The following is a 27628-nucleotide window of genomic DNA, read 5'->3' on the forward strand; positions in this document are numbered from 1 at the left end:
TGTTATTATTCAAAGAAATTCACCATTATAACTTAACTAGATTCATACATTATTTAATTAAGTGTGGTGTGTTGTAAACAGACAAGTTAACTATTATATCATCACATATGCCAGATGACACTGCACCAACAGCACAGCATGCCATTTCCCCTTTTTGGAAACTTGCAATTCAAATTCTGTTGTATTGGTTTATTCAGTATATTAAAGGTATTGAACCATGTCTAAGTTATTAGAACCATGCCTGAGGAATTCTATGCATTATGACGAGTTTCAGATTTTGAACTTTCTGCTTCAGGTTATAATAGTAAATAAACTGAACATGTAAAATGGAACCAAGTATGTCACCAGAGTTTGTGAGATGTATCCCTCTGTATCTAACTTTCATACAACTCTGCATGACAAAACTCCAGCAAAAACCTTCGACATCAATACTACTGCCACTGCTGTTGCTGCTACATATGTGATACCAACATCTTAGATGGCTTCAAAATCATTGGTTAGGATCCATGAGTTACTGGTGGTTATATACAGTAATCAAGAATTCAAGTGGTCACATACCAGACCTGCCATGTATCAAGAGTTACAAAAAATAAAGATATATAAAACAGTGAGGCAGTTGATTTCTTTCCTTAAGTTTGACCAGTTTTCAGTAAGGTATAACAAAATATCATAAACTGCTGTTGAAAAGCTGGAAAATGTATTTAAAAGTTTGGTATTCAAAATATGGAGCAATGGTAAACATTATGTTCAACTGAAAAGTTTGTAAAGTACACATAGGCCATATTTATCATAGTACAGTTGCAAAAACTTCAGTTCCAAACCATGTGCAGCTCAACAATTTGTTGCTATATCTCAAATGGACATAATTCTTCAAAATTATTTCCATTTCACATGTTGACAGCAATCGAATCTCCTGCCATGAGACATACTCAAATTGGCATGTGATGTCCAATAAACATAATTGTGTCCCTTCCTGCTTTTATTTACAAGAATCTGAATATTCCTTTTTATTCTTCTGTGCTGACTATTAACACTTTTTAAGCGGATTATTTTCCCTTTTGTCTTCAACATGCATTGCTTGCTGGATGCCCTTTCTTCAAATTAAAAGACTGACCATGCAAATTCTTTGCATGAAAAAATATATGCAGTTTATAGCATCTGCGGTACCGCTGTAGATCTGGTTACCTGATTAATTTCACTAATTCTAATCTGAAACCCAGATCCAAATAAAAAACAGATGAACTAATCATCCGGATTTTTCAGCAACAATCATTTTTCCCTAGTTTTTGCTTTTATTCCGTAAGTCTGTATTTCAGTGGCCATTTTCATAAGACTTATAGCAAAGTCGTAAGGGTTGGTGGGTCTGACATCCTATCCACTACTAATGACTGGTCTCACCAAGCTCCATGACTTTAAGAATTAATGATTGATACCACTGAAAACTTTGCATATGCAATCACTGAAACACAACTGGCAAAACTGATATAACCCCACCCCCTTTTAAAGTAATAATCAAAACATTCTCAGAACACAAAATTAACCCAATAAGGCACCAGAGTTTACTGTTTTAAAAAAGTTCATTTTGTTACATCAGTGTACCCTACAAACCTGTCATCATCTGTCAACTGACATCGCTTTACATCTGGAAAACACGTCACTCCATGCTTCTTGTACTGTCCATCACCAATAGACCTGGAGACCTCTAACACTCCCATCACACGCCCATCTCTGGCCAAAAATAAACATGTTGATATTAGATCCTCTAACAATTTGACCTGCTCTCTGACAACATAGATTTTATTTTTCTGGAGTACACTAATGTCATTCAGGATGAAAAACACAACTTCAAACATCAATTAAACTATCCACTATCTCCATTTCTTTCATTTTGTATCTAAAAGGATGGGCACATAAATAAACTGCAAAGTTCAAAAAAAGCTCTAACTTTTTGTACTCTTACATCATTCATGTAATCAGAAATTCAGAATTCTGTTCTGAAATTAGTAAGTGAAAATCCTTCAATAAATAAAACAATTTATAACCAAGAGAAAATTAAATTAATCAAGCTGTATTTCCCCTTTCTTATTTCTTCAGTGGTTATCATAGTTGCTATGAACTATAGGATGAAAGACTCAATGTAAAATGATTCACATAATAAATAGTACTTTCACCCTATGGAAATTCGGAACAAGACTTTGATATAATTAGGTTTTAGCTAATTAATGATTGATCTTTTGAAACACCATAGCATTTATCAAGTATTGAACCAGACACTGAAAAGCAATTTCTTTTTGACTATACAACTATCTTACCATCAGAGACTGAAGAATAGGAATTTGGTCCCATTATATAGATATAATTTTATTAATAATAATGATACCCCTAGCAATCACCCGAGGTCAACAAATATGTTTCTTAAGGAAGCCCAAAAATAAATAACAACATCTAATTTAATTACTATTTTTATTTATATACTAATGTGAAATATAAAGACTTACAGTAAAACCTGTCATGAGCAACCTCTGCTATGAGCGACCACCTGTCATTTCCGACCACAATCGTAATGCACGGATCGATTTTACTATATAAACACTCTGTTATGAACGACCACCTGCTGAACGTGACCAGCGACCGCGATTTCTTGGCAAAATATGCATTTTGACACTGCTATGAACGACCGCATCGCCAAAAAATCAAAACAGATTGACACCACTGACCTTAACTTAATCCTTTGTAAACACTAGAGCTCGGGATAAATGTAGTATGCAAACAAAGTGCACATTAAATAACACTATAGTTGAACAACCATATATCGGGATAAACACCTCTAACCATCATTTAATCCTTTGTAACAAAGACTGCATAAATAGCAAAGATTGCTCTAATAAAGTATTTAAAAATAATTTGTCGTGCTACAGTACCAGTTTTGTGAAATTTACAACTCCAGCGTACGGTGTCATTTGTAAACTGTAGTAAACCAGACTAAAGTACATGTCACTAACCGCCATTGTAGTGCCGAAGTCATGTGAATAACCAGTAAGAGTAACATCAAAGGGAGTAATGATGGATATACGCAGTCAATTTAGAGGTTTGTATTTTTTCTTTATCTGTATGAAAACTCACAAAACGCCGGTAGTCCTTATGTCCAAGTGAGAAATCGTTTGAAAGGGCTTCAGTGTTGGTTTGAGTACGTCGTTTGCTTTCCAGTTAATCCATAATGCCTGAAGGGTGAATGAGCTCATTGTCTTTAATACTAGTAAGTGAGAATCATTTCCGGACTTTTTTAAAATTATTTTTTATTTCTTTTGTTAGTGTTTCACCAAACCACAATCTGTTTACGTGGGTGCAGATGGTCAGAACATTTGTTTATCCAGCTATAACGCTGTTGATTTAAACTTCGTCTCAGAATAAATGTACAGTATTGTTTCCTGATGAGTTAATTATGTCTTTTGGTTTCATTCATTGGTACATAATATATATTTATTCCACAATTCCCCAAAACCTGATCAAAACCGATAGTCTTTATAACGTCAACACTAATAACAACGGCAGAATCTCCGCTGAAAAAAAGAAAAATTTTAACACTGGAAGAAAGGATTAATGTCATTGAAAGAAATGAAAAAGGCGAGACAACTCGCAAAATAGCAGTCAGCTTAAGCGTCGGTAAAACGCAAGTTCAAAATGTAATCAAAGACAAGAAGTCCATTAGAAACGAATGGCAGAAAGGTGCACAAGCACAGAGGAAATATGCCACGGCACGACGGACAGTTTACGGAGATCTGAACGAGCGAGTATGGGAGTGGTTTTGTGTCGCAAGGAGTAAAAACATACCAGTAAGTGGGAAGTTGATTCATGAAAGGGCAATAATTGAGATACATGTTCAGACCAAATAGCTGAGTAAAACATGTCAACAAAGAAGTATAATGGATTTCTTTAAAAAAAAACAAGTGAATAAGTGTATAAAATAAGATATATACATCATATATAACTTTTAATTTTTTGTATATATTAATGTGATGTTGAAATATAAATTTTATTCTCGTTTGATAGATGTATATCTTTATTATATAAAGATATTTTGAGAGGAATGCATGCATTATTTAACAAGATTCATGAATAAAGGATATGATACATGTACAGTGAGTATGGGTATTATTTATTTTTCAACAATGCTAACTATTGACCCTGAAAACCAGTCCATTTTCACACACCTCTTATGAGAGACCACCTGTCTTGAGAGACCGCTTTTGGTTGGCAGAAGGGGCGGTCTCTCATAACAGGTTTTACTGTATTACCAAAATAATCTTAATATCTTTTTATTCCTATATTTTCACATTTGAGCAACAACAAGTACATTGTGAGCGAGAGCAAATAAACAGACTCTGCCTTACATTTCAGTGATGGCAATTAACCTTTGATAAACAAATCTGACTAGATGCTTTTCACGTCTCTCTGAAGTTATTTTCCCTTACTTCCTCAACAGCAATAACTATCCTACTGTAATGCATTGCTGAATTGGATTTGTAGCTTTCAGATAGGTTCAAATAATTTACAATATTATAAAAATGTAATTTACTGTGACAGATATGGTCAACCAAATCTTACCATTTTAATAAGTCACATATATTTACATTATCAGCCTATGAAAGTGAGGTTAATCTTTTGAACTTTGATTGTGGAGCACGTTTGGTGTATAATAATAAGATACCGTACAATGAAATATATCTTGAATTAATGCAGGAGAAGAAAATGTCCTCTATATATTGACAATAACCTTAGGTTATATCTCAGGTATAATGTTTGATATGTGATGTGATGTGATTTTGATTTTTAACGTAGCTTTAACAATTTTTCAGTCATATCGCTACGATGTCTGCAATGTGGCAGTTTATAGTGATGTCTAGCACTGGGGCATCATGCCGCAGACATGTAGCATGATGTCCCACCCAGTCACATTATCCTGACACCAGGCCGACCAGTCCTAACACTAACCTCTTAATGCTGAACGCCAAGCGAGGCAGCTGTTAGTACCATTTTTTAAGTCTCTGGTATGACTCGGCTGGGGATCGAACCCACGACCTCCCGCATCCAAGGCGGACGCTCTAACCACTAGGCCACCGGAGCGGTAAATGTTTGATATTATAACATTTTATTTCAACATATTATTAATAGTAGTGTTGATAATATATTTCAAAATATCAGTATATTAACCTTAGTACAATAACTGATTGAGGAACTATTTTTGCTTGCTGACAATATCACTTACTATTATAAAAGAATACTGCAGACAGTTAATGATAATGAAGAGAGCTTGAAATAGGCTTATATTTGTTGCTAAACATTTTTGTTTGATATTTATGTGTTTTTCATCATGACTTAGACAAATAAATAGTTTAATTACAATGCTTTACGTATGAATAAAACAAGCCCCCCCCCATGCTTTGAGGGGCATACATGAATGTGAGCATTATCAAAATGTTACTTTTTGCTATAAAAAAAAGATTCAAGAGTATTTAAGTGACTCACTTGACATGCCCTCCTGCTTTCTGTATTCTCATCCTCTCTTCATACAGTGATGGGTTGTGTGCAGTGCTTAAGGGTACAGGTACATAACCTCCAGAATCTGTCTTATAACGGCATAACACTGCCTGAAATGAATTACAAACTCTCAATCCTGTTGTAAAGAGCAGCCACTTTTAAATGCAAGAAAAACTGCAGTTTATTTCTAAACTAATTTTGTTTACAGTCCGAATAAAGAAGATTATTTCCAATCAGTGATTGCTTTGGGCTTTTCCATCTGAATTTACCAACTTACACACAGTGGGGGAATGCCACTTTTGTTAGTAGCAATTATTAAATTATTATAAAATTTCTGAATTTATAAGATGATGTACTGCCACCAACTGGACTGAAAATTTGCTCATATTCGCAACTCTCAGTCAAAGATCTGAACAAAGTCAGGGCCTGCTTGAAATCCCTGGTTCAAATTATTGCTGTGAAAAGTGACTTCACCCCATAGTTAAATGGGGGAAAAGCAATTCACAGAATGAATTGTCTTATTATCATAATAATTCATCCCAAGTAGGAAGAAAATCATTCAAGGGGTGTAAAAAATATAAGCAAAGGAAAAAAAAAATGTTACCTAAATACACGTGCAAGCTTTTGATTAAATGAAGACAACTAGTCTGAAATAAACGTGTATATTGCCAACTTACATTTGTGTAGTGCAGTCCATAATGCATTAGGTACTGTACATGTATATGAAAAATGTGTGAATTTAAGTATACATCAAATTTGATAAAATTCATGTATCAGTCACATCCCATTAGAAAATACAACACATATAAAAAAATGGTAGTCCTAATTTGATCTATATCCCATTGTCAACAAAAAAAGTCACTAAATAATTCACTTCGATATTGTCACCAGTAGCACATGGCTATAGCTGTTTACATGCTACATATACATTTACTTAAATTGGCCTAGATTTTGGTCAGTTGGAAACAGCTATCATCTTGATGAGGCTATGGGGGGGGGGGGAGGCCATTCATAGGAAAACGAAAACATGTGAAGAAATTAAAAAGTAACTTGACAGACCTACATCTATGTTTTCAAAGGATTGGAAATTTAATTTGTGTTTTATGCAGTCATTGGTAGCAATAGTCAAGCAAATAACCATTGAACATTGAATGAGACTGAATTTTTTTATCATTTCTGCCTAGTATTTACATAGAATGATCGGTGCTTCAAAGGTAATCAGTTTTTAAAAAAAAGTTAGAGCATAATTATTATTTCTGGGTAAATAAAAAAAAACTATATAATAAAAGTCATTGTTTGGTCAGATGTAATCATTCCTGTTCCTGCATTCCAAAGGTTGGTCGACTGTAGCTAGTCTGGACTGAGAGGATGACTTTTTTAGTGTATCACAGCATACATGTACTCCAGTCAGATGTCAGCATAAGCGGATTATGATTTAACAATGCGTTGATAAGATGGTTTGTCAATATGAACAAAGGATTTTTTAATGTAACAATAGATAGATTGCAGAGCATTTCTTTATGCAAATTTGCAGTTTCCGTTCATGCTGCATTTGAATTTCTCTACTCCAAATCCAAGATTGTATAAACAAGTTTGAACAGCCAACAATGTTGTCCCAAAAAAAATTACTAGCTGGTATATTTTGGTGCCAATAAGAAGAAAAGAAACCATAATCTGTGACATTGGCAGAGACCAGCATGATCCTGAAAGAACATTTTACATGGTAATTTTCATACCTTTCAGAATAAAAAGACATTTTTTCATGTTCAAGAAAAATCACATTTATATGCAATTTCAGGAGCCATGACATGATTGTCTTGTGTTAGAATTCATATGTGGTCTCTTCCCCAAAATGATAGTAAATCTTTTACACACTGAGTTTCATACTTTTCAAAAGATAAAAATATTTTTTAACATACCAGAAAAACACATGGATATGAAATTCATGTTATAAAGAAGTATGCTACAGTGGGGTTACACACTATACATATACATATCAAGAGCTCCAAAATAGTATTTGCCTGACATGTTCTGATTTTAACCCCATTTGACTAGCCGCTAACTCTACATGATGGACATCCAGATTATGGTGATGTAATTAGCCCATGTAATTAATCAGCCACTATGTTTTTCCTGATTGTTCAAAAAACACTAAAACACAGCATAAAACAAACAAGCTCTGAATGATTATTTTCAAATATCTGGACTTGTCAAATGCTACAGGCAACTAAACTACATACTAGACTCCATGTATAATCCCTCATATCATGTGTTTGTTCCTGTCAGTTTATCAACTTTACAATACCACAAATGTAGCATACGTTCTAATGAATACAAAAGAAAAAGATATATAAAAACAGCTTGACCAAGACCTATTATCATCCTAAAATACTTTTTGGAGGGCAAATTCAGTTGAAATTTCATTGTCATAGTAGATCTGTAGGTGTTATACCTTTTTTCAATTGTAAATCTGCTTGATGACAAAAAATAATACATGCATGACTCTCTAAACTGAATCAAAGGAGATGGAAAAGATAAAGTTTTCAAAACCATTTTTTCATTTACTATTTTTCCAAGAGTTTTATTACTGGTTAATTGTTTAATGGATTAGTGTGCGTGCGTGATTTGGATTGTTAATGTAGCTTTAACAATTTTTCAGTCATTTCGCTATGATGCCAGCATTGTGGAAGTTTATAGCAGTGGGACATCATGCCACAGACATATCCTAACACTAACCTTTTAATGCTGAGTGCCACGTGAGGCAGCTGCTAGTAACATTTTCATAAGTCTTTGGTATGACTTGGCTGGGTTCAAACCCATGACCTCCTGCATCTGAGGCAGACGCTCTAAACACTCATGTCACAAGAGTGGTCTAATGGATTAGGAATTATAAAGCTGAAAGATGAAAGTTTACATCTTGGATTCTTTACCATACAGTGACAAAACAGAAATGTCTCACTATTAGTATTTTTTGACAAATTTGTAACACCTCACCATCATGGCACCAGCTATACATTTGTCAATCCCATCTGCTTTCATTGTGAAATGCCAGTCAAACATGAAATCAGATGATTAGAGAAAAAGCTGAAAACTGTAAAACAATGGCTCAAATCTCAATTTTGTTATTACACTCCACCAAATGTTGATAAATAAAGACTGAAATCAGCTACTTACTTACTATTAGGACATTATCATTTGGTAATTACATATACATTGATGTAATACACATATTTATGACAGTGCAAACTTTCATAAATTTCGAACACTTTTCAAATTATACCACAGATCATAACTATACCAATCTATTCCAGCTTTCATTACTATAATTTGTGAAATAATTACAAACATAATAACTGAGTAAATAATAAACAAACTTTAAGTCAGTAGCCAAATATTGTAAGAATTTCTATGTAATAGGGCAGAGAATCTTTAATAAGCCTCCATCATTTTACTGAATTAGCAGATATTATATTGTTTTAAATTATACAGGAAGATGTCTTGGATAAATATGGCTTACACAGTAGTTAATAAAATGTGCATACTTTCACGGTGTCACAAGTGTTAGATTACTTAAATTCTGTACACAGCATTCAAAATGATGGGCAATGACAAAAGAAACAGCATACAGTACCACTTCTATCAGGGCCTGACAATTTTATTTCTGATGCACTGGTTTAGGACCAGCATGACCCTAAAATGTTCAAGTCTTTATAACAAAAGCATTCAACCAACAATAAAGTCTGATACACAAAATTCAGTAGATCTACACAGATGTTTAGTTTTATCTCAGGCTGAACAAACACAAGCAGACTGACAAAAACAAGCTTAGACTGGTACTCTCCACATACAGTGTGATTGCGATTTACGTGATCTTAGTTTACACAAATTCGAATAACGCAAGATGGAGAAAAATGCGAAAAAGATCGCTACTTTTGAGATAACTGTCATACATATAGATTGTGCCACCGTCGATGGCAAACATTACCCACAATGCCCAGTTCTTATGCCCCCACCATTCTGTTTATTGTGACCTCAGTGCATCATACGTATTACATGTACAAATTGTTTGTTACAATTGTGGAATGTCATTAGTGATGACATCTAAAAGATGAGTAAGTGATAGTCCGAAGAGACCAAGGAAGGCTATTTCTTACGAGGTTGAACTTGAAGTATTGAAAAGGTACGAAGCTGGTCAGAGTACCACCACGACAAAGTATGCTTTGAACCTTAGTGAAAGTACATGTAGAACAATACATATATGTGACAGTGCTGAAAAAATAAAAGCAAGTATGTATGCTGGAACCTCCCTTTCGAACTAGAAAAGTTGCTATACCTGCCCCAACATAATGGACAGGATGGAAAGGATGCTGGCAACATGGCTTGAGGAACACTACTGTTCAATGAAGCTTTTGTTTTTTAATTACACATACATATATTCTGATTAAAATTCATAATTTTTATTTTATTTTAAGTTTCCTATGTTTTAAGTTCATTTCCCAATGCTTTTTATGAAAAATTTCATTATTTTTCTTTTTAAATCTAATTTGCAGAAGCATCCCCTAATTTTAACATACTGAATTTACAGGGAGAAAATATCTCAACTTATGTGAATCTCAAATTATCCATGCGTTTCAAAATCATGATCACACTGTACTGCATGTTAATCCTAAAATATATACAAAATACCAATATTTCAAACAAAATCTCCCCTTGCATCAGTGTACTTGTAGGCCTTTCATAATGTATTACAATACTAGTCTTTCAAACAATAACTCTTCTTGTATCAGTGTACTTTTAGGATTTTTATAGTATATTACATTACCAGTCTTTCAAACAATAACTTTCTCTTGCATCAGTGTACTTTAAGGACTTTTGCATCAAAGTAGTTTTAGGACATTTTTAGACCTTTTATGGATTAAATATCACATTTTATGAAATTTATTGTAGAAACAAAGCAATATTAAAGGTTGGATGGGATAATGCTGAAAATATATGTGACAAATCCATGGTCAAAATAAGAATGGTCCCAAAACTCAAACTACAATAGTTTTCAGGTTTAGCTTATTGATTTTCTCATTAAGATTGGCCCTTTTCACATTTTGGGGGGAAATATGCAACTGTCATACTTGTCAGCATTTTGTTTTAAAGAAAATGGTAATTTACCATACTGTCTCCTAGATTTGCAATGTAAGCTGTGTCATTGATGACAATGATCAAAATAGCTGTTGTACCATCCTTCCATACTGGTTTGCTGAAAAATACAGTATTTTTCATAAACTTAACATGTATAGGGAAAAAAATATACACTTCAACTTTATCACATTATTTGCAATGTTCATAGAAATATTTCGTGCTGAGATTGAGATTCACTTAACAGAAAACTGGCCTTACTAAGCTTTGTTTCTGTTGAAACGATAAAATGAATCTTCTAACACTAAGAGCTCCATTAAATCAGGGAAGTCAAACCATTTTTTTGCTGGGTTCCAAAACCGATATAATGCTTAAGGCTGCGGTCTACATGAGCAAGAACAGTTTAATAATTTAAATACCAAAAAATACAACACTATTATTACATGAAACTAATAACATTCTTATTACATGGTTGTAATAATACTGTTAAATAAGATGGTCACATATTGTGGTAGATACATAAAACAATATCAGAAAGCAATACAGAAAATACAGAAAAATGAAATAGGTATTAATTAAACTGCATATTTTCAAAAGGACTGCTTACATGGCCACAGTCCACACAAAGTGAAGGACTGAGTCACATGGACATGCCTGCTTTAAATCATACAAAAAGAAATGTTATTAAAAAGGGCTCTTTGAGCAAAATTTTAGTCTTATCTCAAATCATTAAATTATAATACTGCTGCAGCACAAATATGGTGCCAGTCTGCACCATATCTAGTTGATTGACACCTTCTATATTTTGGAGTGAAGCAAGATATACCCACATAGAAAAGTAACGTTTTGATCCCTATGACATTGATTGATGTAAGGATGTTACTTGTCTCTTAATACAATTAAGCTGCAAACAATTTATCTTTGCAAAGAAGAGATAGAACCAGTTTTCAAAATATGAAACAGAAACATTAAATAAACAGAAACATTTAAAAACATTTAAAAAATAGAATAATCCATCCTTTATGCATGACCTTTTTGTTTTATCATCTGACTTATGCAACTATCTTGAAAAGCTTGAGTGAAAATTATGTCAAACTATGTGTGAAAAGTAGCAACATGTTCATAAAGTTAAACAAAATGTTTAAAATTAATCTGTAAAAGTATCATCTTGTTTGTGGCAATATTGCTGCAACCATAGCAACACATGACTAAACAAACTGTGGCCTTGACCTCTGACCTTTAACCACCAAATTCCTCTGATAATATAAGACACAACTGATAACAATATATGGATAGAAACGAAGATACAGCTGGCCATACACACTGAACAATACCCACAAAAATGAAACAATTCATCTCTTGACCCTCAACTTTGATGCCTGGATCCATCATCACCATGGACAAAAAGCATACACTGGTGATTCTGGCTAAAAGTTTAACATCTATCAAAAGACACATCATCTTCATCTTAAACCTAAAATAGTGATAACTGTAACTTTTAACTTTGACCTTGTGACCACCACACCAGTAGCAACATTTGTAATGAGATTGGGTAAATATTCTTGGAAAAACATAATTTACTTATTAATTAGCTTTCTCCTTCGAGTATGATCTCCATTACATTTTGTTAGGAGAATAAGAAACAGGAAAAGGGGATGCTGAGCATCTGACCTCTACCTCAGGTATCCTTGTGGGGAAGATTAGCTGGATTCCCCATGTCAACAATAAATTGTTCTTCTAATTACATAAGCAACACAGCCTGGGGTCCATTGATCTGTGACTCTTAACTATAGAAAAGAAGATGATGCTGAAACCTTACCTACAAAACTTCACTGGTGAATCCACTGAAGCTAACATGCTGTGTTGATTGTTTTAATTGGGTCTGGTAGCCATTTGTGCTGCTGCCACCAGCCTGACCAGATCCAAGTTTTGCCTCTGTGATGCTGAATCTCTGAGACAGAAACTCGAGAAGGTTGACTCTGCATGCCAGCCAACAGCTTCCACTATATCTTGGATCGAAACATATTCGAAAACGAGACTCGCAAGATGGTTCAAATCTCATGAACTGTAATCTACATGAATTGGCTTTGGTCTTGTGAGACCTCAGAGGACTCCAAGTGTATAACCCACTTCAGCCACGAAGCAAGGGCATGACGGGTGATATCCATTTTTCCAGTTTTCACTGGAAGGAAGTGGCGTTTTGCATGTGCCATGACTTGTTTCTGTGTTTTTCAAGTACAGCTTGAGAGTGCGAACAGGATTTTGCATGACTGCTGTTCTCAACCCATCTACAGAAGAGAGGGAGTGAATGATAACTCTTTGGTTACTGACAGAAGACAACCTGAATCTGGCTACAAAGCCTGGTTGTGTCAAGAGGACTACTGAGCCATCCGATAAGAAATGAAGATAGTTCAGATCGAAGGAAAGAGCATGTAGCTTACTCATCCTGCAAGTGGAGGCTAAATGTATTGGGAAACCTGTCTTACATGACAGAAACTTGAGTGAAGTGTGGGTTAGAGGCTTCAATTAACTCAAACTGAGCCAACCCAGGTCAGGTTCCATTTTGGAAACGAGGTGGGGGATTGTTAGTCGATTTAGATCAATATTAAGTAAAAGATCTGAACGTTCTTTATCAAGCCCAATGTCATATCTGCCATGATGCCAGAATGTGTCTGATATCACAGAGCAGTAATGTTTGATAGTAATCGGTTCCAGCTGCTTTTCCTCAAAGAGCCTGATAATAAAGATGGCCAGTTTAGGGATTGAAACTCAATAAGACGATGTGATTGGTCTGGCACCAGCTTCTGAAAATGTGCCACTTTCTCTTGTAAGTCTTCAGAGTAGAGGGCCGTCATGCTCTTGAGATTCTCTCCACAATTGAAGGTTTAAATTGTTTGTCTCACAAGGCAGTCCAGATATGAGCCCAGAATGCAGAAGATGGTCTGGGCAGGGATGTAACACCCACAACAATGGTTGCTTTAGGAGATTCAGATTGGCTGGGATCTTCCTGGGCAGATATATCAGTAGACTGAGTAAATCAGTGACCCAGGACTTATCCCATCTGAGAGGAGCTATCAGAATCATCTAGCGTTTCTGACCCCGTAACTCCCAGATTATTTTCTGTACAGGACCCAGGGAGGGTAGGCATATGCTCATAATCCCCTACTAACTGACTGACAATGCATCCATAGCCTGAGCATTTGGGCCTGCAACAGGAGAGATGAAGGTGGGTAACTTAGATTCCATCTCATCGCAAAAAGGTTGATTATCAGACATCCCCAAAGTGTGCAGATCCAAGTGAAGACCAATTGACTGAGAAACAATTCCTTGTGAAGATATTAACCTCTCCTGGATAGAATATCGGTTAAGACATTGAGTCTGCTGGTAATGTATCTGATTTGTATATTGATATGGAGGTTGTCACACCAACAAAGAAACTACCAAATCAGAACATGCAGGTTGGGTGATTTGGTGCCTGCCTGTCTGAGGAGATAGGATACACCACGACCAAGTTGTCAGTCATAATAAGAAATGTTTTCCCTGAGAGTTGATGTTTCCAAAAGTAAAAGGCTTTGATGACAGCCTTTATTTTGAGGATGTTGATGTGCAGAGGCCATTTCCATAGCTCCCACATGCTGTTGCGGTAATAAAGTCTGGCAACAGATGGGTACCCCAATCATATGCACTGGTTTTGGTGCACACCATTATTTCTCCTTGGAGTTTCTCCACAGAATTAACATGGTCAGCCAACCTGGGTAGCTCCATTAACATATGAATGATCGAATCTCATGCATGCTCATGACTGCTTGATCAACAGGACTTGAAAATGTGCGCTACATCCCAACAATGTCTTTTGTAAGGGTTGTATCAAATGATGGTCCAGTGGGATCAGGTCCACTGCTGTAATGAATAAACAGAGGATTTGCAAAAACCCTCTCACTGAAATCCAAGTGATGTTGGATATGGACTCTATAAGTCTGACAATTTTGGTAACATGTATATTAGGAAGCTACACCAGATTCTGGTTGGTTAAAACCTCCATACTGAGATGTTCTGGGATGGACAGAGGTCTGACTTTTCCCAGATAACTAAAAAGCCTTGATGATCTAAAGGAGAATGTAGATCGTTCCTGACTTTAAGTAGGATTGAAATTACCATGTGTTTCTGGAGAATGTTGTTCAGATATGCTGCTGGCATTGTAGATGACATCGACTGGATATGGGAGACGATCCATAATCTGGGTAAAAGCCCAGGGGCTGATATTGAGGCCAAAGGGATGGACAGTGAATTGATAAAGGGTGTCATGGTAAGCAAAATGAAAAAATAGGGACACGAGAGTATGCATTGGTCTGGTCGAGACTGATAGCATACACACCATTTCTGATGGAGAGGCAGATTGACCTCACCATCTTCATCTTCAAATGAATCGGTTGAGATGACTCAAGTCAATGAGGGGCCTCAGCTTGCCATTTGCATTGTGAATTAGAAACAGCTGTGAATAAAACTGTGGCTTTTGCACAATCTCCACTGCTGGTTTTGAGATGAGTGACTGTATCTCCTTTTGACAGAAGGCATCCTTCTACCGATCTGCTGAGACTTCTGTGAGATGGGGAGAGGGGGAGATAGAAGGGGGTTGGATGAAAGAAACCAGACGCCCCTCCGAAATGACCTGGAGCATCCACCCATTTTGAGGGAAGAGGGAGATGCAGTGAGCCCAAAAATGCTGGACTCTCACAGGTAAGCTACCTGCAGGCAGGGTTGGTGGGGAGGGTACATCAATGCTTATTGTTTGGAAGCTTGAAGGTGGAGAAAGTTTTTTTTCCAAGCCTCTGTATGATCACCTCTTATGTTGGTTAGGCTATGGTTTTCTGGCATTGGGTTGGGATACTGATGCATATCTGACTGAGGAAATCCTCAGTCTTGTGGCTGCTGAGCATTCCTTTACCTGGGTAGGGGCTGAGAGGATCCAAATGCTTGTTCGGGGGGGAGCATCATGTTGGACAGGCAGTTCCAGAGCTGCCTGCCTCCTAACTTCTTTGATTTGTCCTCCAAAATGCAACAGATGGGGTCGTTCATAAAGCAAGAGTATGATGCAGTTTAAATGATGATGACTGCAGACATGCATCCATTGGATTAGGTCTCAATTGGCTGAAGCCATCAAAGCATTGGCCGTATTATGGTGAGCTGCTTGGTTAAGGACATGATTGATCATGACCACTGTATCCCAGGCATGTCTATTGTTGGATTGTTTGGCGAGCCAGAAGATTGCCAATGCGGCCAAATCTATCACAGTGGATGGCACGAAGATGTTCTAAACCAGCTTAGATGTGGCATGGAACATGTTCATATCTACTTTATAGTACAATGGAGCTGACATGTGGACCAGAAGGTTGTTGGAGTGTGTCGGATACCAGCATGAGCAGAAAGTAATTGGAACCTGGCTTTCCAAGAAGGATGCCTTTGAGTTGCCTGGGTCACCAATCTGACCTGAAAGCTAGCTGTTTGCCTCTTTAATCTTTACTGATTGGGGAAGGAGCATGATAGAAGGCATCTCTTTCTCCTCCAAAGAATCAACCAACGCCTTGATTTGGTAATCCTGTGTAGTGGTAGGGGGTGGAGGGCATTCTGAAATGGTCAACAACCGAAAGATTTCGGCAATGGCAGTCTGAATGCTGATTTCAGTCTGCTCCATAGTTGGATCTGAATAAAATTGACTTGCCAGCTTCTCAATACACTCGCTGAGCACCAGGTCATTGTCTGAGTCAGCTTGTAGCTCAGCATCAGTCATGCCCGGTGGCATCGTCGACTCCAGCAGGTCATATTTAGCAATGTCACTAGCTCTCCATTGCGTAGGAAGTGAGTAATCAAAAGTCCAGCACAACTGTGTGAACAGCATGTTGTCAGCCTGGATGCTGGTGGTATATAGGACAGTCTGCCAATCATTGGTACCAACCACTTTGATGGACAGATTTCTCATTGAAATCTCTGGTACAGTAGTGATAAGATGTTGACAGTGTGGCTAAATGGATGGATCTATTACTAAGATCCCCATATGAACTATTTGATTAGGTCATTTCAAAAAAAGGTCCCCATACTGGGATGGCTGGACTGCCGGTGTCGGCTGGACAGCTGGTAATGTTGGGACAGCCAGTGATGGCTGGATGTAATGGTGTGGCAGTATAAAGAGTTGGATCCAATGGATCCAGCATGAACGCCATGTACCCTGACCAACAGGCCCAAAGGTCATGCTTGGGCATGTGGGTGGACTTGGGCTGCCTAAAATTGGGAGAATACCCCAACCCCAAAGTATCTGTAGAGGCAAGTGATAGAAAAATGAGCAAATTTTGCCCAGATGTAAGGATTTGTACCAGATAAACCAGGTTAACAATTGCATGGTGGGATGTGGGACTTAAAAGATGAAAGTCCCCAAAATTGACAAAAAATCTGCAGAAATTGTAAAATTGTGCATACAGCCTGCAGTAGATCAATAAATCTGCATAATAAATCCAAAAGGAATGATGGATGGGCCTATAGGTACAAAACAATGGCTGGATTGTTGGAGGCTGAACAGTATGATGTATGCTCTGTACAGCAAGATAGCAACACCTGGCAGAGTTAAGGAGGGGTAATGGGCATTGCCCTTTGTCTTTTTTAAATAGACAGGATACAGAAAGTTTCCTTTTTCAGTTGGGCTAGTTTGTGAGGATGTAGGCCAATATTCTTAACATAATGTGATAAGGGAAGATATTTGAAGGAGAAAACATGTTTGTCTGTGTAAAAATTCATCCATTTGTAACAGTTGTTAACTTTATTAATGGTTCAACCAGTGACAGATAACAGTCATCTTTAAAAACCTCAGAGTTTGGGCCCCAGGTGGCTGAGTGGTCTAAAGCCCTTGTCTTTACCAATCACTGCAATTTTATGTCTGACCACATGGGTTTCAGTCTTGTGCTCAACCACTGTATATATGTGAGAAGATCTGACAGTAGCTAACAGTGTTTTGGTGGTTCTTATTTCTGTATTCTTCCACAACCAGTTGTTCTATCTACCATATATAGTCTATCATGTGCTGACGAATGGCAATAAACCCACAATGATAGAATCCATGTTTCTTTGCTGGACAAACATGTTTTCATACTTGAGCTTAAGTAAACTCTGTCCATCGTGGTTGATTTTACAGATGGTTGATGTTACAGGCCACTCTCTATGCCACTTTTGCCACTTTCTGGGTCATTCTTATGGGGTGATTGTTCTCTGCAACTGTCCAAAATATCATATTCACATTCATCAAGATATGTTTCTTCGATTGCAAGATAACATTCAATGTCAAGTGGACATAAAAATTAATTTCAGCAATCAAAATTTTGTCTTCTGGGTTAGTGTTGTCAAGCAATTTGGGGCTCTTCACCAGGAACCTTATATTTCTGATGCATGATTTTGTTGCTGTTTCCTGGATTTTCCCCCAGAAAGATCAAATTAGCAAATTATCAAGTTGAACATGTTCTAATGCATCTACACAACTCATGATTTCTGCAGCATGTGCTGTGACTTGAGGACATGGATCATTTCAAGATCAGATAATTGGAGCTGTATTAGTGGGAAAATTTCATGCAACATTGCTTAGTTTAAAGTTGACATGTGACGCTGCATTGCTATGGGAGCTGAAAGTTTTTCTATGTTGGCTTCTCAAGCTTTTAAAAATACCTTTGACCTGTTGGACAAAACATGAAACAGACATCCAAGACTTGTTATTAGCTGCCCAATGCACTGGGAGAAATAGCGATTTTTGCATTTCTGAATGATTTTGGTTTCATGGCTTTACTAATTAATAAGAGGTTTCACCTGTCATATTAGCTCTGTGCCTTTATAGTGCATTGCACTCGGAAACCTTTGGCAACTGTTTTATCTGGCAGAATACGAAACAGCAGACCAGTTTCATCACGACTGAAAAAATACCTGTGAGAGCAAACAAGGTCAGGAAATCTACTGCAAAATTCCTTTGCTACACCATCATCAATGCTGCCACTTTCTTCACAAGTTTAAAAATAACCAGCAAAGTTAAATGCACTCTAGCCACCTATTTGATGCCATAAAATCAACCAAATTCAATTGATACATAATTCTGAATGCATTATCGTGCAAAACAGTACCTGTCCGTAGCACATTTGTTTCTGTGTGCCCACTTTCATTGAGAAATCACTGATTTAATGATTAAACTAATCATTCAAGTCACTATTTTTTGAACAGATATTCAGTTTTTTTTCTGTTTGGCAAACAAATTTGCTCATATTGCTCTAGGTAACTCTACTTCTCCCCCAAAAATACCTGAATTTAGTTTTCTTCAATGCCATAGTTTTTACCAAGTACAAATACTTGGGGTTTTGACCACTGTTCCAGATCCTTTACCATACTGATTTTATTTTCTATGAACAATTTAGTCACACTTTTTGTTGGTGATGGAAATCCCAATGTCCACCCCATGGGCCAATTTTTTACTTTTTGGAGTCAGCTCTAACATCCTTCATGTATGTCAAATATTTGACTGATTAAGTATGATGTAAAAAATGTTGTTAGTGTACTTGATGCCAAACTTTTCAGCATTCATACAGTAGGCATGAGCAAAATGTGGATTGATGCCCAACTTTATAGATTTGTACAGCAGGCATGAGCAAAATGTGACCTTGAAGAATATAAGACTCAAAAGAACATAAATCCAACTCATTAACAGCTCCAAAGAGCAACATGTGTTTACCATCTGACTGACTGACCTACAAAATGTTTAACCAGTGGCTACGCTAACTATGCTATCAGCTGACTACCAATAGGCTTATTATTCATGGGGAATTTTCCTATAGCTTTTTATGTCTCAAAATTATGGACTGCATCCAGTTTTGAGAGAAACTGCACTAGTTGGGGTTTTCACATTGATAATTAATAAGTTCTCAATTAGGACAGTAGACTTGGGCCAATTTAGACATAAGATTAGTTTACTCAGGGATCAGTTTAGTCAAGTTATAATGTATTTGTAAAAGAAAACAAGACCTCTAAATAATGAGTGTTATGACACATTTACTACTATTAATCAACTGATCTTAAGCTATATAATACATACTATTTTGAGGCTTCTTTTAGAAAATCTTCATCTGTCTTCTTAAATGCATCTGTCAGTATTCTTTTTATTTCCCTCTCTACTTGATGTACATCCCCTGGAAAACGAAATACTGATTATACTAGAGGCCTGTTTACCTTGACAGCTGTATTAGAAAAACCAAGAAGCCTGTTTACCTTGACTGATGTATCAATTATACAAACAAGAGGCCTGTTTACCTTGACAGATGTATCAATTATACAAACAAGAGGCCTATTTACCTTGACATGTATCAATCATACAAACAAGGGGCCAGTTTACCTTGACAGATGTATCAGTAGCTTGCCAAAGTCCTGTGTATAATTTCAGCAAACTGTTTGCAGTTTGCTATGCAAAAACTCACAGATTGTCTGATATAAAACATTTTAAATATTACAAAATGTATCTGTGGTAATTTCTAGCACGACAAATACCTGAATACACTTACACCACCTTGTATCAATTGGTAGACACAATATCACAATTCTTGGTGCCTATCTTAATTTCTAGTAAGACAGTCTTATTTTTATTCAGTGTATCATACCATTCATCTTAAGACCATCTTAACTTCTAATTAATGTATCATAACATTCATCTAAAGACCAGCTTAATTTCTATTCAGTGTATCATAACATTCATCTAAAGACCAGCTTAATTTCTATTCAGTGTATCATAACATTCATCTAAAGACCAGCTTAATTTCTATTCAGTGTATCATAAATTTTATCTTAAGACCATCTTAATTTCTATTCAGTCTGATCATGAATTTTATCTAAGACCAACTTAATTTCTATTAGTGATCATTCATTAAACTTTATGACTCTTTTAGCTTGTATTCAGTGTATCATCTTAAGACCATGATAACTTTTAATCAGTGTGATCATAAATTTCATCTTAAGACCATATTAACTTTTATTCAGTGTATCATAACATTCATCTTATGATCATCTTAATTTCTATCCAGTTTGATCATGAATTTTATCTAAGACCATCTTAACTTATATTAGTGATCATTCATTAAACCTTATGACTCTCTTAACTTTTATTCAGTGTATCATAAATGTTATCTTAAGACCATCGTAACTTTTATTTAGTGTGATAAATTTCATCTTAAGACCATGATAAATTTTATTCAGCTTTCATAAATTTCATCTTAAGACCATCATAACTTTTATTCAGTGATCATAAATTTCATCTTAAGACCATATTAACTTTTATTTAGTGTGATCATAAATTTCATCTTAAGACCATGATAACTTTTATTTAGTGTGATCATAAATTTTATCTTAAGACCATGATAACTTTTATTCAGTGATCATAAATTTCATCTTAAGACCATCTTAACTTCAATTTAGTGTGATCATAAATTTTATCTTAAGACCATGACAACTTTTATTTAGTGTGATCATAACTTTTATCTTAAGACCATGATAACTTTTATTCAGTGATCATAAATTTCATCTTAAGACCATCTTAACTTTAATTTAGTGTGATCATAAATTTCATCTTAAGACCATGATAACCTTTATTCAGTTATTGCAAATTTCATCTTAAGACCATTTTAACTTTGATTTAGCATATCAGGAATTGCGCTGGGCTTCGCCAATGTCACAAACTGTGATTTCTTTTTGCCTTATTGGCAACAAAATATACCATCTAGTGATCTATTTGGTGACAATGTTTTTGGCTGTCAAAAATGTTATATGCAAACTTGCATTTGGAGTTAAGAAATTCAAAGCAATATGACAGGAAGCTGCAAACTTGGATATAAAGTTGCACTGGAATCTATTGTTACATAAACAAGTCCTTTGTTCATATTGACAAATCACCCTAACATGGCACTGTTATTTGATAATCTGCTTATGCTGATGTCTAGCATTAGTACTCTGTGCTGTAATATAACACAAATAGTCATGCTACCTGACTAGCTACAATCGACCACCTCTGAAGGTGGGAAGTGAATGACTACAATCTGCCAGATTTTTTTCCTTTTTGAAAAATAAATCAGAAAAATAGTTTTGCTGAAACTTCAAAGAAAACTACCTCTGAAGCATCGATTGCTCAGTACAAATATTAAGCAAATGAAAAAACAAAATCTATCTCTGTTAATGTTTTACAAGTATTGGATGTTGCTGAAACAATAAAAAATGGGCATTTGTTTTGTCCTTTTAAGAGTGCCTTTAGTGGCACTTTCGATAGCACATGAGCCATCATCAAAGCAAGTCGAAGACCTTTGATCAGAGAAAGTCAGCAACAAACTTAAATGAAAGCACTGTTTCAATTTTCATAGTGACTGGAACATACTGATTGTGCTATGAAAATTTCCTGTTTGCAAAAAAAGTTCATGCTTAAGATTCCTACCAATGGTGGTTTAAAACCCAAATTAAAGTTCTAATATTTTGAAATAATAGATATCTGGCCATCAAGTTAAATAAAGGGACATCTTGCAAGAATGTGAAACTTTTTAATTTGCTCACATGTTTTCATTTCCTTATGAATATCCAATCCTCTTGGTAGCCTCATCATCATGGTAATTAACTCTGGCTGACCAAAATCTAGGCAAATTTAACTATATGTAAGCAAATGCATATGTAGCATATAAATTATTGTACAGCCGCATGCTACTAGGAGAATAAATATCAGAGTGAACTGTTTTGGTAAAGATGTTTGTTGACAATGGGATCAAATGATCAAAGACTACCGTTTATACATATATTTGTTTCAGTTGTGTTTTCAAACTGGATTTGACTGATACATGAATTTTCTAAGATATTATCAAATACTTGAATTGATGGATTTTTCAAATTCATGAATATTTAAAACATTGTGGAGTGTACTACACAAATGTAAGTTGTCAATATACAAGTGTATTTCAGACTAGTTGTTTTCATTTAATAAAAATTTTCATTTTTTTTCTCTGCATAAATCCTAGTCACTCATGACAGGTCATCTTTTAAAAATTTCACTTGTATGTGAAATTTCAGTGAACTTTCAGCCCCTCCCACCCCTTACTTATATAAACATCTGCTATTACCTTGGTCCTGAGGATATTGAAATAAATAGATAGTACTGTATTATGAAAATGAAGACAATTTTTGAAAACTGGCAACAAAATACTGTTGGCGATTTTTTAGGTGACAACTTTTTTAAAGCCAGCGCCTTCCCTGTGTATCGTAAATTTCATCATGGTCTACGTTGTTCGTTCTACAAATTACAAAATTAAAGCACCAAATCTGCCCATGCATCACGTCATGGTAGATATGGGTCAGTGTAGTTTGCAGCTGGACTCGACTTATAAGTGACTACATAGGATAATTTGAAAATTATCTGATAATTTGATCAGACTGTGTTTTATATACACTGGCACATCCGCCGTGGAGAGCAAATTTTTAAAAATTAAATTATGTTTCTCCAAAATTACTAACCTGGTTACATAACATTAGCATAGCATTCTCTACCTCCAAATCCTGCCTGCCCGGAAAGATGGAAAAATGTTTGTCTGTAGGTTATAAAGACAAAGGGAAGTAACTCTGATAGGTTCACATCCCTTCCTGCCTTCAATGTGGCCAATGTTGTACCTAGATGTTCTAGATTTTAAGTGAACAAGACTTTAAAGGATACTTGCATTGTGGGAAATGATGGAAGGAATTATTTTTATGCAATCAGGTAAATATTTTCGGAGAAACAATGTACTAAAAATTTGCTTTCTCTGTTTAGTGTATTACCTGATCACATTCCATAAAGAGAAGAGGTAAGTCAAGTAACATTCCTGACTAATTTTTTCATGGCCATTGGAGTCTTGTCTGCATTTTATCAACATCTACACAAAGTATACCTGAAGAAAACATTTCTGCACATTGAGTTTTATCAGTGGGTAGAGAAAACTGCATGCAACTGACTCACCATAAAGAAGCTTTTGTGTTACCAGATCATGAATGCTCCAAGGGAAGCCCAGTAATTTTTGCAATCTTTAATAACTGGCAAGATTGTGAATGACAAACTGTCATCATCATCATCATTATTGTCTACATCCAAATAGGCACTGACACTGTAGGCAGAATTGATAGAAGGTGTAGGGCTGCATTCTACATAGACAAAATTGTAAATCTTTATGTCTGGCATGTTTTCTTAATAATAACATAGAAGGACCACATGACTGCAAGCCCTTATGCCTCAGTGGGTGGTCCTATTTATTCATCAGCCCTTATGCATTAGTGGGTGGTCCTATTTATTCATCAGCCCTCATGCCTCAGTAGGTGGTTCTATTTATTCATCAGCCCTTATGCCTCAGTGGGTGGTCCTATTTATTCATCAGCCCTCATGCCTCAGTAGGTCCTATTTATTCATCAGCCCTCATGCCTCGGTGGGTGGTCCGATTTATTCATCAGCCCTCATGCCTCAGTGGGTCGTCCTATTTATTCACCAGCCCTTATGCCTCATTGGGTGGTCCTATTTATTGATCAGCCCTCATGCCTCAGTGGGTGGTCCTATTTATTCATCAGCCCTCATGCCTCAGTGGGTGGTCCTATTTATTCATCAGCCCTCATGCCTCATTGGCTCATCCACAGTGGGATTTCAACAATAAACAGCATTGTTACTTGGAATCACCTGTGCTTGCTGCTGTATTTATGGATACAGCATACTCTAACGCTGTTTTTGTGTCTGCATGGAGGGTGGAGTTGGCATCTTTATATCACCCACAAGACTAAACAACAATTCTTCTGTATTCACATATACAACATGTTATGGTGCTATTCTTCATGTTCAGAGGGGATGGAAAGGGCATCTTGACATCACCAATCAGACTGTATTCTGTTGCCATTTCTGCATCTCCATGAGGGTGTAGGTGGATAAGGTATCTCGACAAGAGACCAATCAATGATTCAGAAGCAAGGTATATGTCAAAAGTCTTGCTACGATGTACTAAGCATGCTCATTTGAGCTGCTTATACAAAACGCGGACCAAGTATTTCCATACCAAAGAAGCAATGTATTCAATGATATGTCTCATGTCCATCCTGCACAACCTGAAATCATTTACACTTCTTGCACCTGACTGTCACTGTAATGAAGACGAGGAACAAACAAATGCATAATACAAATATATAAGTTGAAATAATATTAATTACAATCAAATGACACAGCAGTGTAATGTTGATAAGCACAGCAGCTAAAAATTTATCCAGTGAAACTGAATGTTACCAGTTGCAACTGTATGCAACAAATGTATCATAATTCGAAGAAAAAAAGGAAAAATATTCAAATGTTGTATGTAGCATATAAAAAAACATTTTGATTTACTAGACCAGAGAAAATGAAACAAGGATAATTTGAAATTTAAATTTAAGATTATATGAAATGTATGAAGGACATCTTTACTGCATGACAGCGAGAGTAAACACTGGTACATCCAGGAATAATGGTGGCCACTCAGTGTGTAGAAAGAGGAGTTAACCTGTAAGAGTTGCTTCCCTTTGTTTTAAATAATGTGTGTGTGTGTGTCTGTTTGATTTGGATTTAACAATGTTTCCGTCATATCGCTATGATGTCTGCAGTGTGACAGTTTATAGTGATGTCTAGCAGTGGGGCATCATGACACATACAAGTAGCATGATGTCCCACCCAGTCATATTATCCTGACACCAGGCTGACCAGTTCTAACACTAACCTCTTAATGCTGAGCACCAAGCGAGGCAGCTGTTAGTACCATTTTTGTAAGTCTTTGGTATGACTTGGCCTGGGATCGAACCCACAACCTCCTGCATCCAAGGCGGATGCTCTAACCACTAGGCCACTGGAGCAGTCTGTTATAAATAATAATAAAAAAATATATAGATGGGAACCAATTTTCATTGATTTTGATGTTCCTACAAATCATGAATTTAAAGACAAAATGAATAATAATCCTTCTGAAGAAACATTAGAATTTCTTCCCTTAAACATGAATTAATATAACAACAAAAATGACATTTGTATCTGCAAATCCATGAAATGAATTCACAGAATGAACTTGCTGTTTTCATCCCAATGAAGCACTGACCATTGCAGCAAATATGGTACAGAGTAAAAATTATACTTCCATGTCTCTGGCAAAACCCCACATTTATAATTTAGCTGTTATCCCTGTAAAATTGTTTAGCAAAACAATAATTGTGTTTATGGAACTAGGAATGCCTTACTAGTAACTGAAAAACCTTACTGGATGTATCGACAGTTGGACAATTGAACAAATGTAACACTACAAAAAATAACAAATTCATCTTGGACCCTCTCTGATAAATCTGGAATTGTTATTCTAATTGATGTCTGACTTCCACCACCAACCTCCCTTGGAGCAAAGTTGAGGGAGGCAAAAATTGAAGAATATTACCCATCTTATGCCAAGATAAATTTGAAGTTTCTTGAATTTCCACATAGAGGCCTACAAAGAAGTTATGGTAATGGACAAATGTATCAATATGAAATACACTTTTTCAATACAGCTCAGGTAGGTTTTCTACAGCAATTACACCGTTAAAGCAAATTTAAAGTTTCAAGCAATTTTTGCTATAAACCTCATCAGATCAAAAGTTTAGTTATAACAGACATAAAATTAAATCACCAATTTTCAGGACATTATTTTGACAGTTGAATTTATTACCCTGGACAAATTTATCCCGCAGATATTTATGCAAATTCTGCGATGCAAACCTGGAAGCTCTTGATCCTCCATGTCCATCAAAAACACCAAAAATCGCAAGTCTGTGTCTGAAATATACAAGAGGTATAGTCTGTCTGAAATATGTAATATTTATAGAATATTTCTGAAACATACATTATTAGATGCTCATTTTTTTTCCATTAACTTTATATTGTCAGAATTGTGCAGTATTTTTCAATATTGAACACCTTTATACTGCGTGACATGTGTCTAAAAAATAGTATTGTGTATTAGGAACTACTTTCTAAACAAACCATGTAAACTCATCCTGTAGAAGCTTTTGGTTGATCAGATTTGTTTCTGAACGATTTAAACAAGCTATTTCATCTATTTGACAGTAGAGATGATAAATTTAATGAAGTGGATGAGTTCAAAATGAAACTTTGAAACAAGCAAATGAATGAACGTGATATTTGCAATGTAAACAACAAACGTGAGAGATGGAGTAATTGAAAATACAATTCTGATCATTTAAACAGTTATTTAGGAGAAATATTCATAACTTTCGTAACAATGGACAGCGTTCTCTAGGGTCTATAAAAATAGCACAGAAAAGCATATTGAGGCCAAGGGCTATCGTATATATATCAATGACATACCATTTTTACAAGTCAGTCAAAACACTAAATTTTAGAGAAAAATGCAACTGAAGGTTTAGGTAGGAAATTAAGAGCATCAGAGCCAATTAGCCTAGACAATGAAAAAGTATTATTTCCGCTGGCTAAGTGGACTGTCGTACATCAGCTGCCTTGCAATTTTCCCCATTTAACTATTATGATAAAATGTTAGGTTAGCAATAGAAGACATACACTGTATGATACACGTCATAGCCGGGGTCCCTCCAACATCAAGCATGCAAGTAACAGGGCATAAACATGTTTTCTTTAGCTGGTAATATGACAGGTAATAAATATATTTACATTAATGCATTTTGAATTTCCTCAAAATGTACTTTCTTAGTTAGTTCTGCAAATCCAAATGACATGATCCATGTCATGGAAAACCTTATACAATTTGTACTGTATTTTTACAACTGAAATCACATTCACCTTACTTAACTGAATTGACCCAATAAACAAGTCCATCATAAGCAGAAAAGCAGAACTGAGTTGGAAAAACTGAAGAACAAAATC

At 35.8% G+C, this 27628-nt stretch overlaps 1 protein-coding gene across 4 annotated transcripts in view; it reads right to left on the reverse strand.

The window, feature by feature from the left end:
- The window catches only part of LOC149781729 (integrin-linked kinase-associated serine/threonine phosphatase 2C-like), a 57601-nt gene that overhangs the window by 10620 nt on the left and 19353 nt on the right, over positions 1-27628 (reverse strand). For all 4 annotated transcript variants that reach the window (XR_016414776.1, XR_016414777.1, XM_089935839.1 and 1 more), the window contains exons 5-9: positions 26436-26542; positions 19781-19874; positions 10702-10789; positions 5527-5648; positions 1609-1728 (exon numbers count right to left, since the gene is read on the reverse strand). Coding sequence is in view for 2 of the 4 variants with exons in the window: in XM_089935839.1 (XP_089791965.1) it covers positions 1609-1728; positions 5527-5648; positions 10702-10789; positions 19781-19874; positions 26436-26542 (531 nt within the window). In the remaining 2 variants the exon portion in view is untranslated. The remainder of the gene's footprint in view (positions 1-1608; positions 1729-5526; positions 5649-10701; positions 10790-19780; positions 19875-26435; positions 26543-27628) is intronic.

This window comes from Sinohyriopsis cumingii, chromosome 15 (assembly GCF_028554795.1).
Source record: "Sinohyriopsis cumingii isolate HCF-2022 chromosome 15, ASM2855479v2, whole genome shotgun sequence".
Lineage (NCBI taxonomy): Eukaryota > Metazoa > Mollusca > Bivalvia > Unionida > Unionidae > Sinohyriopsis > Sinohyriopsis cumingii.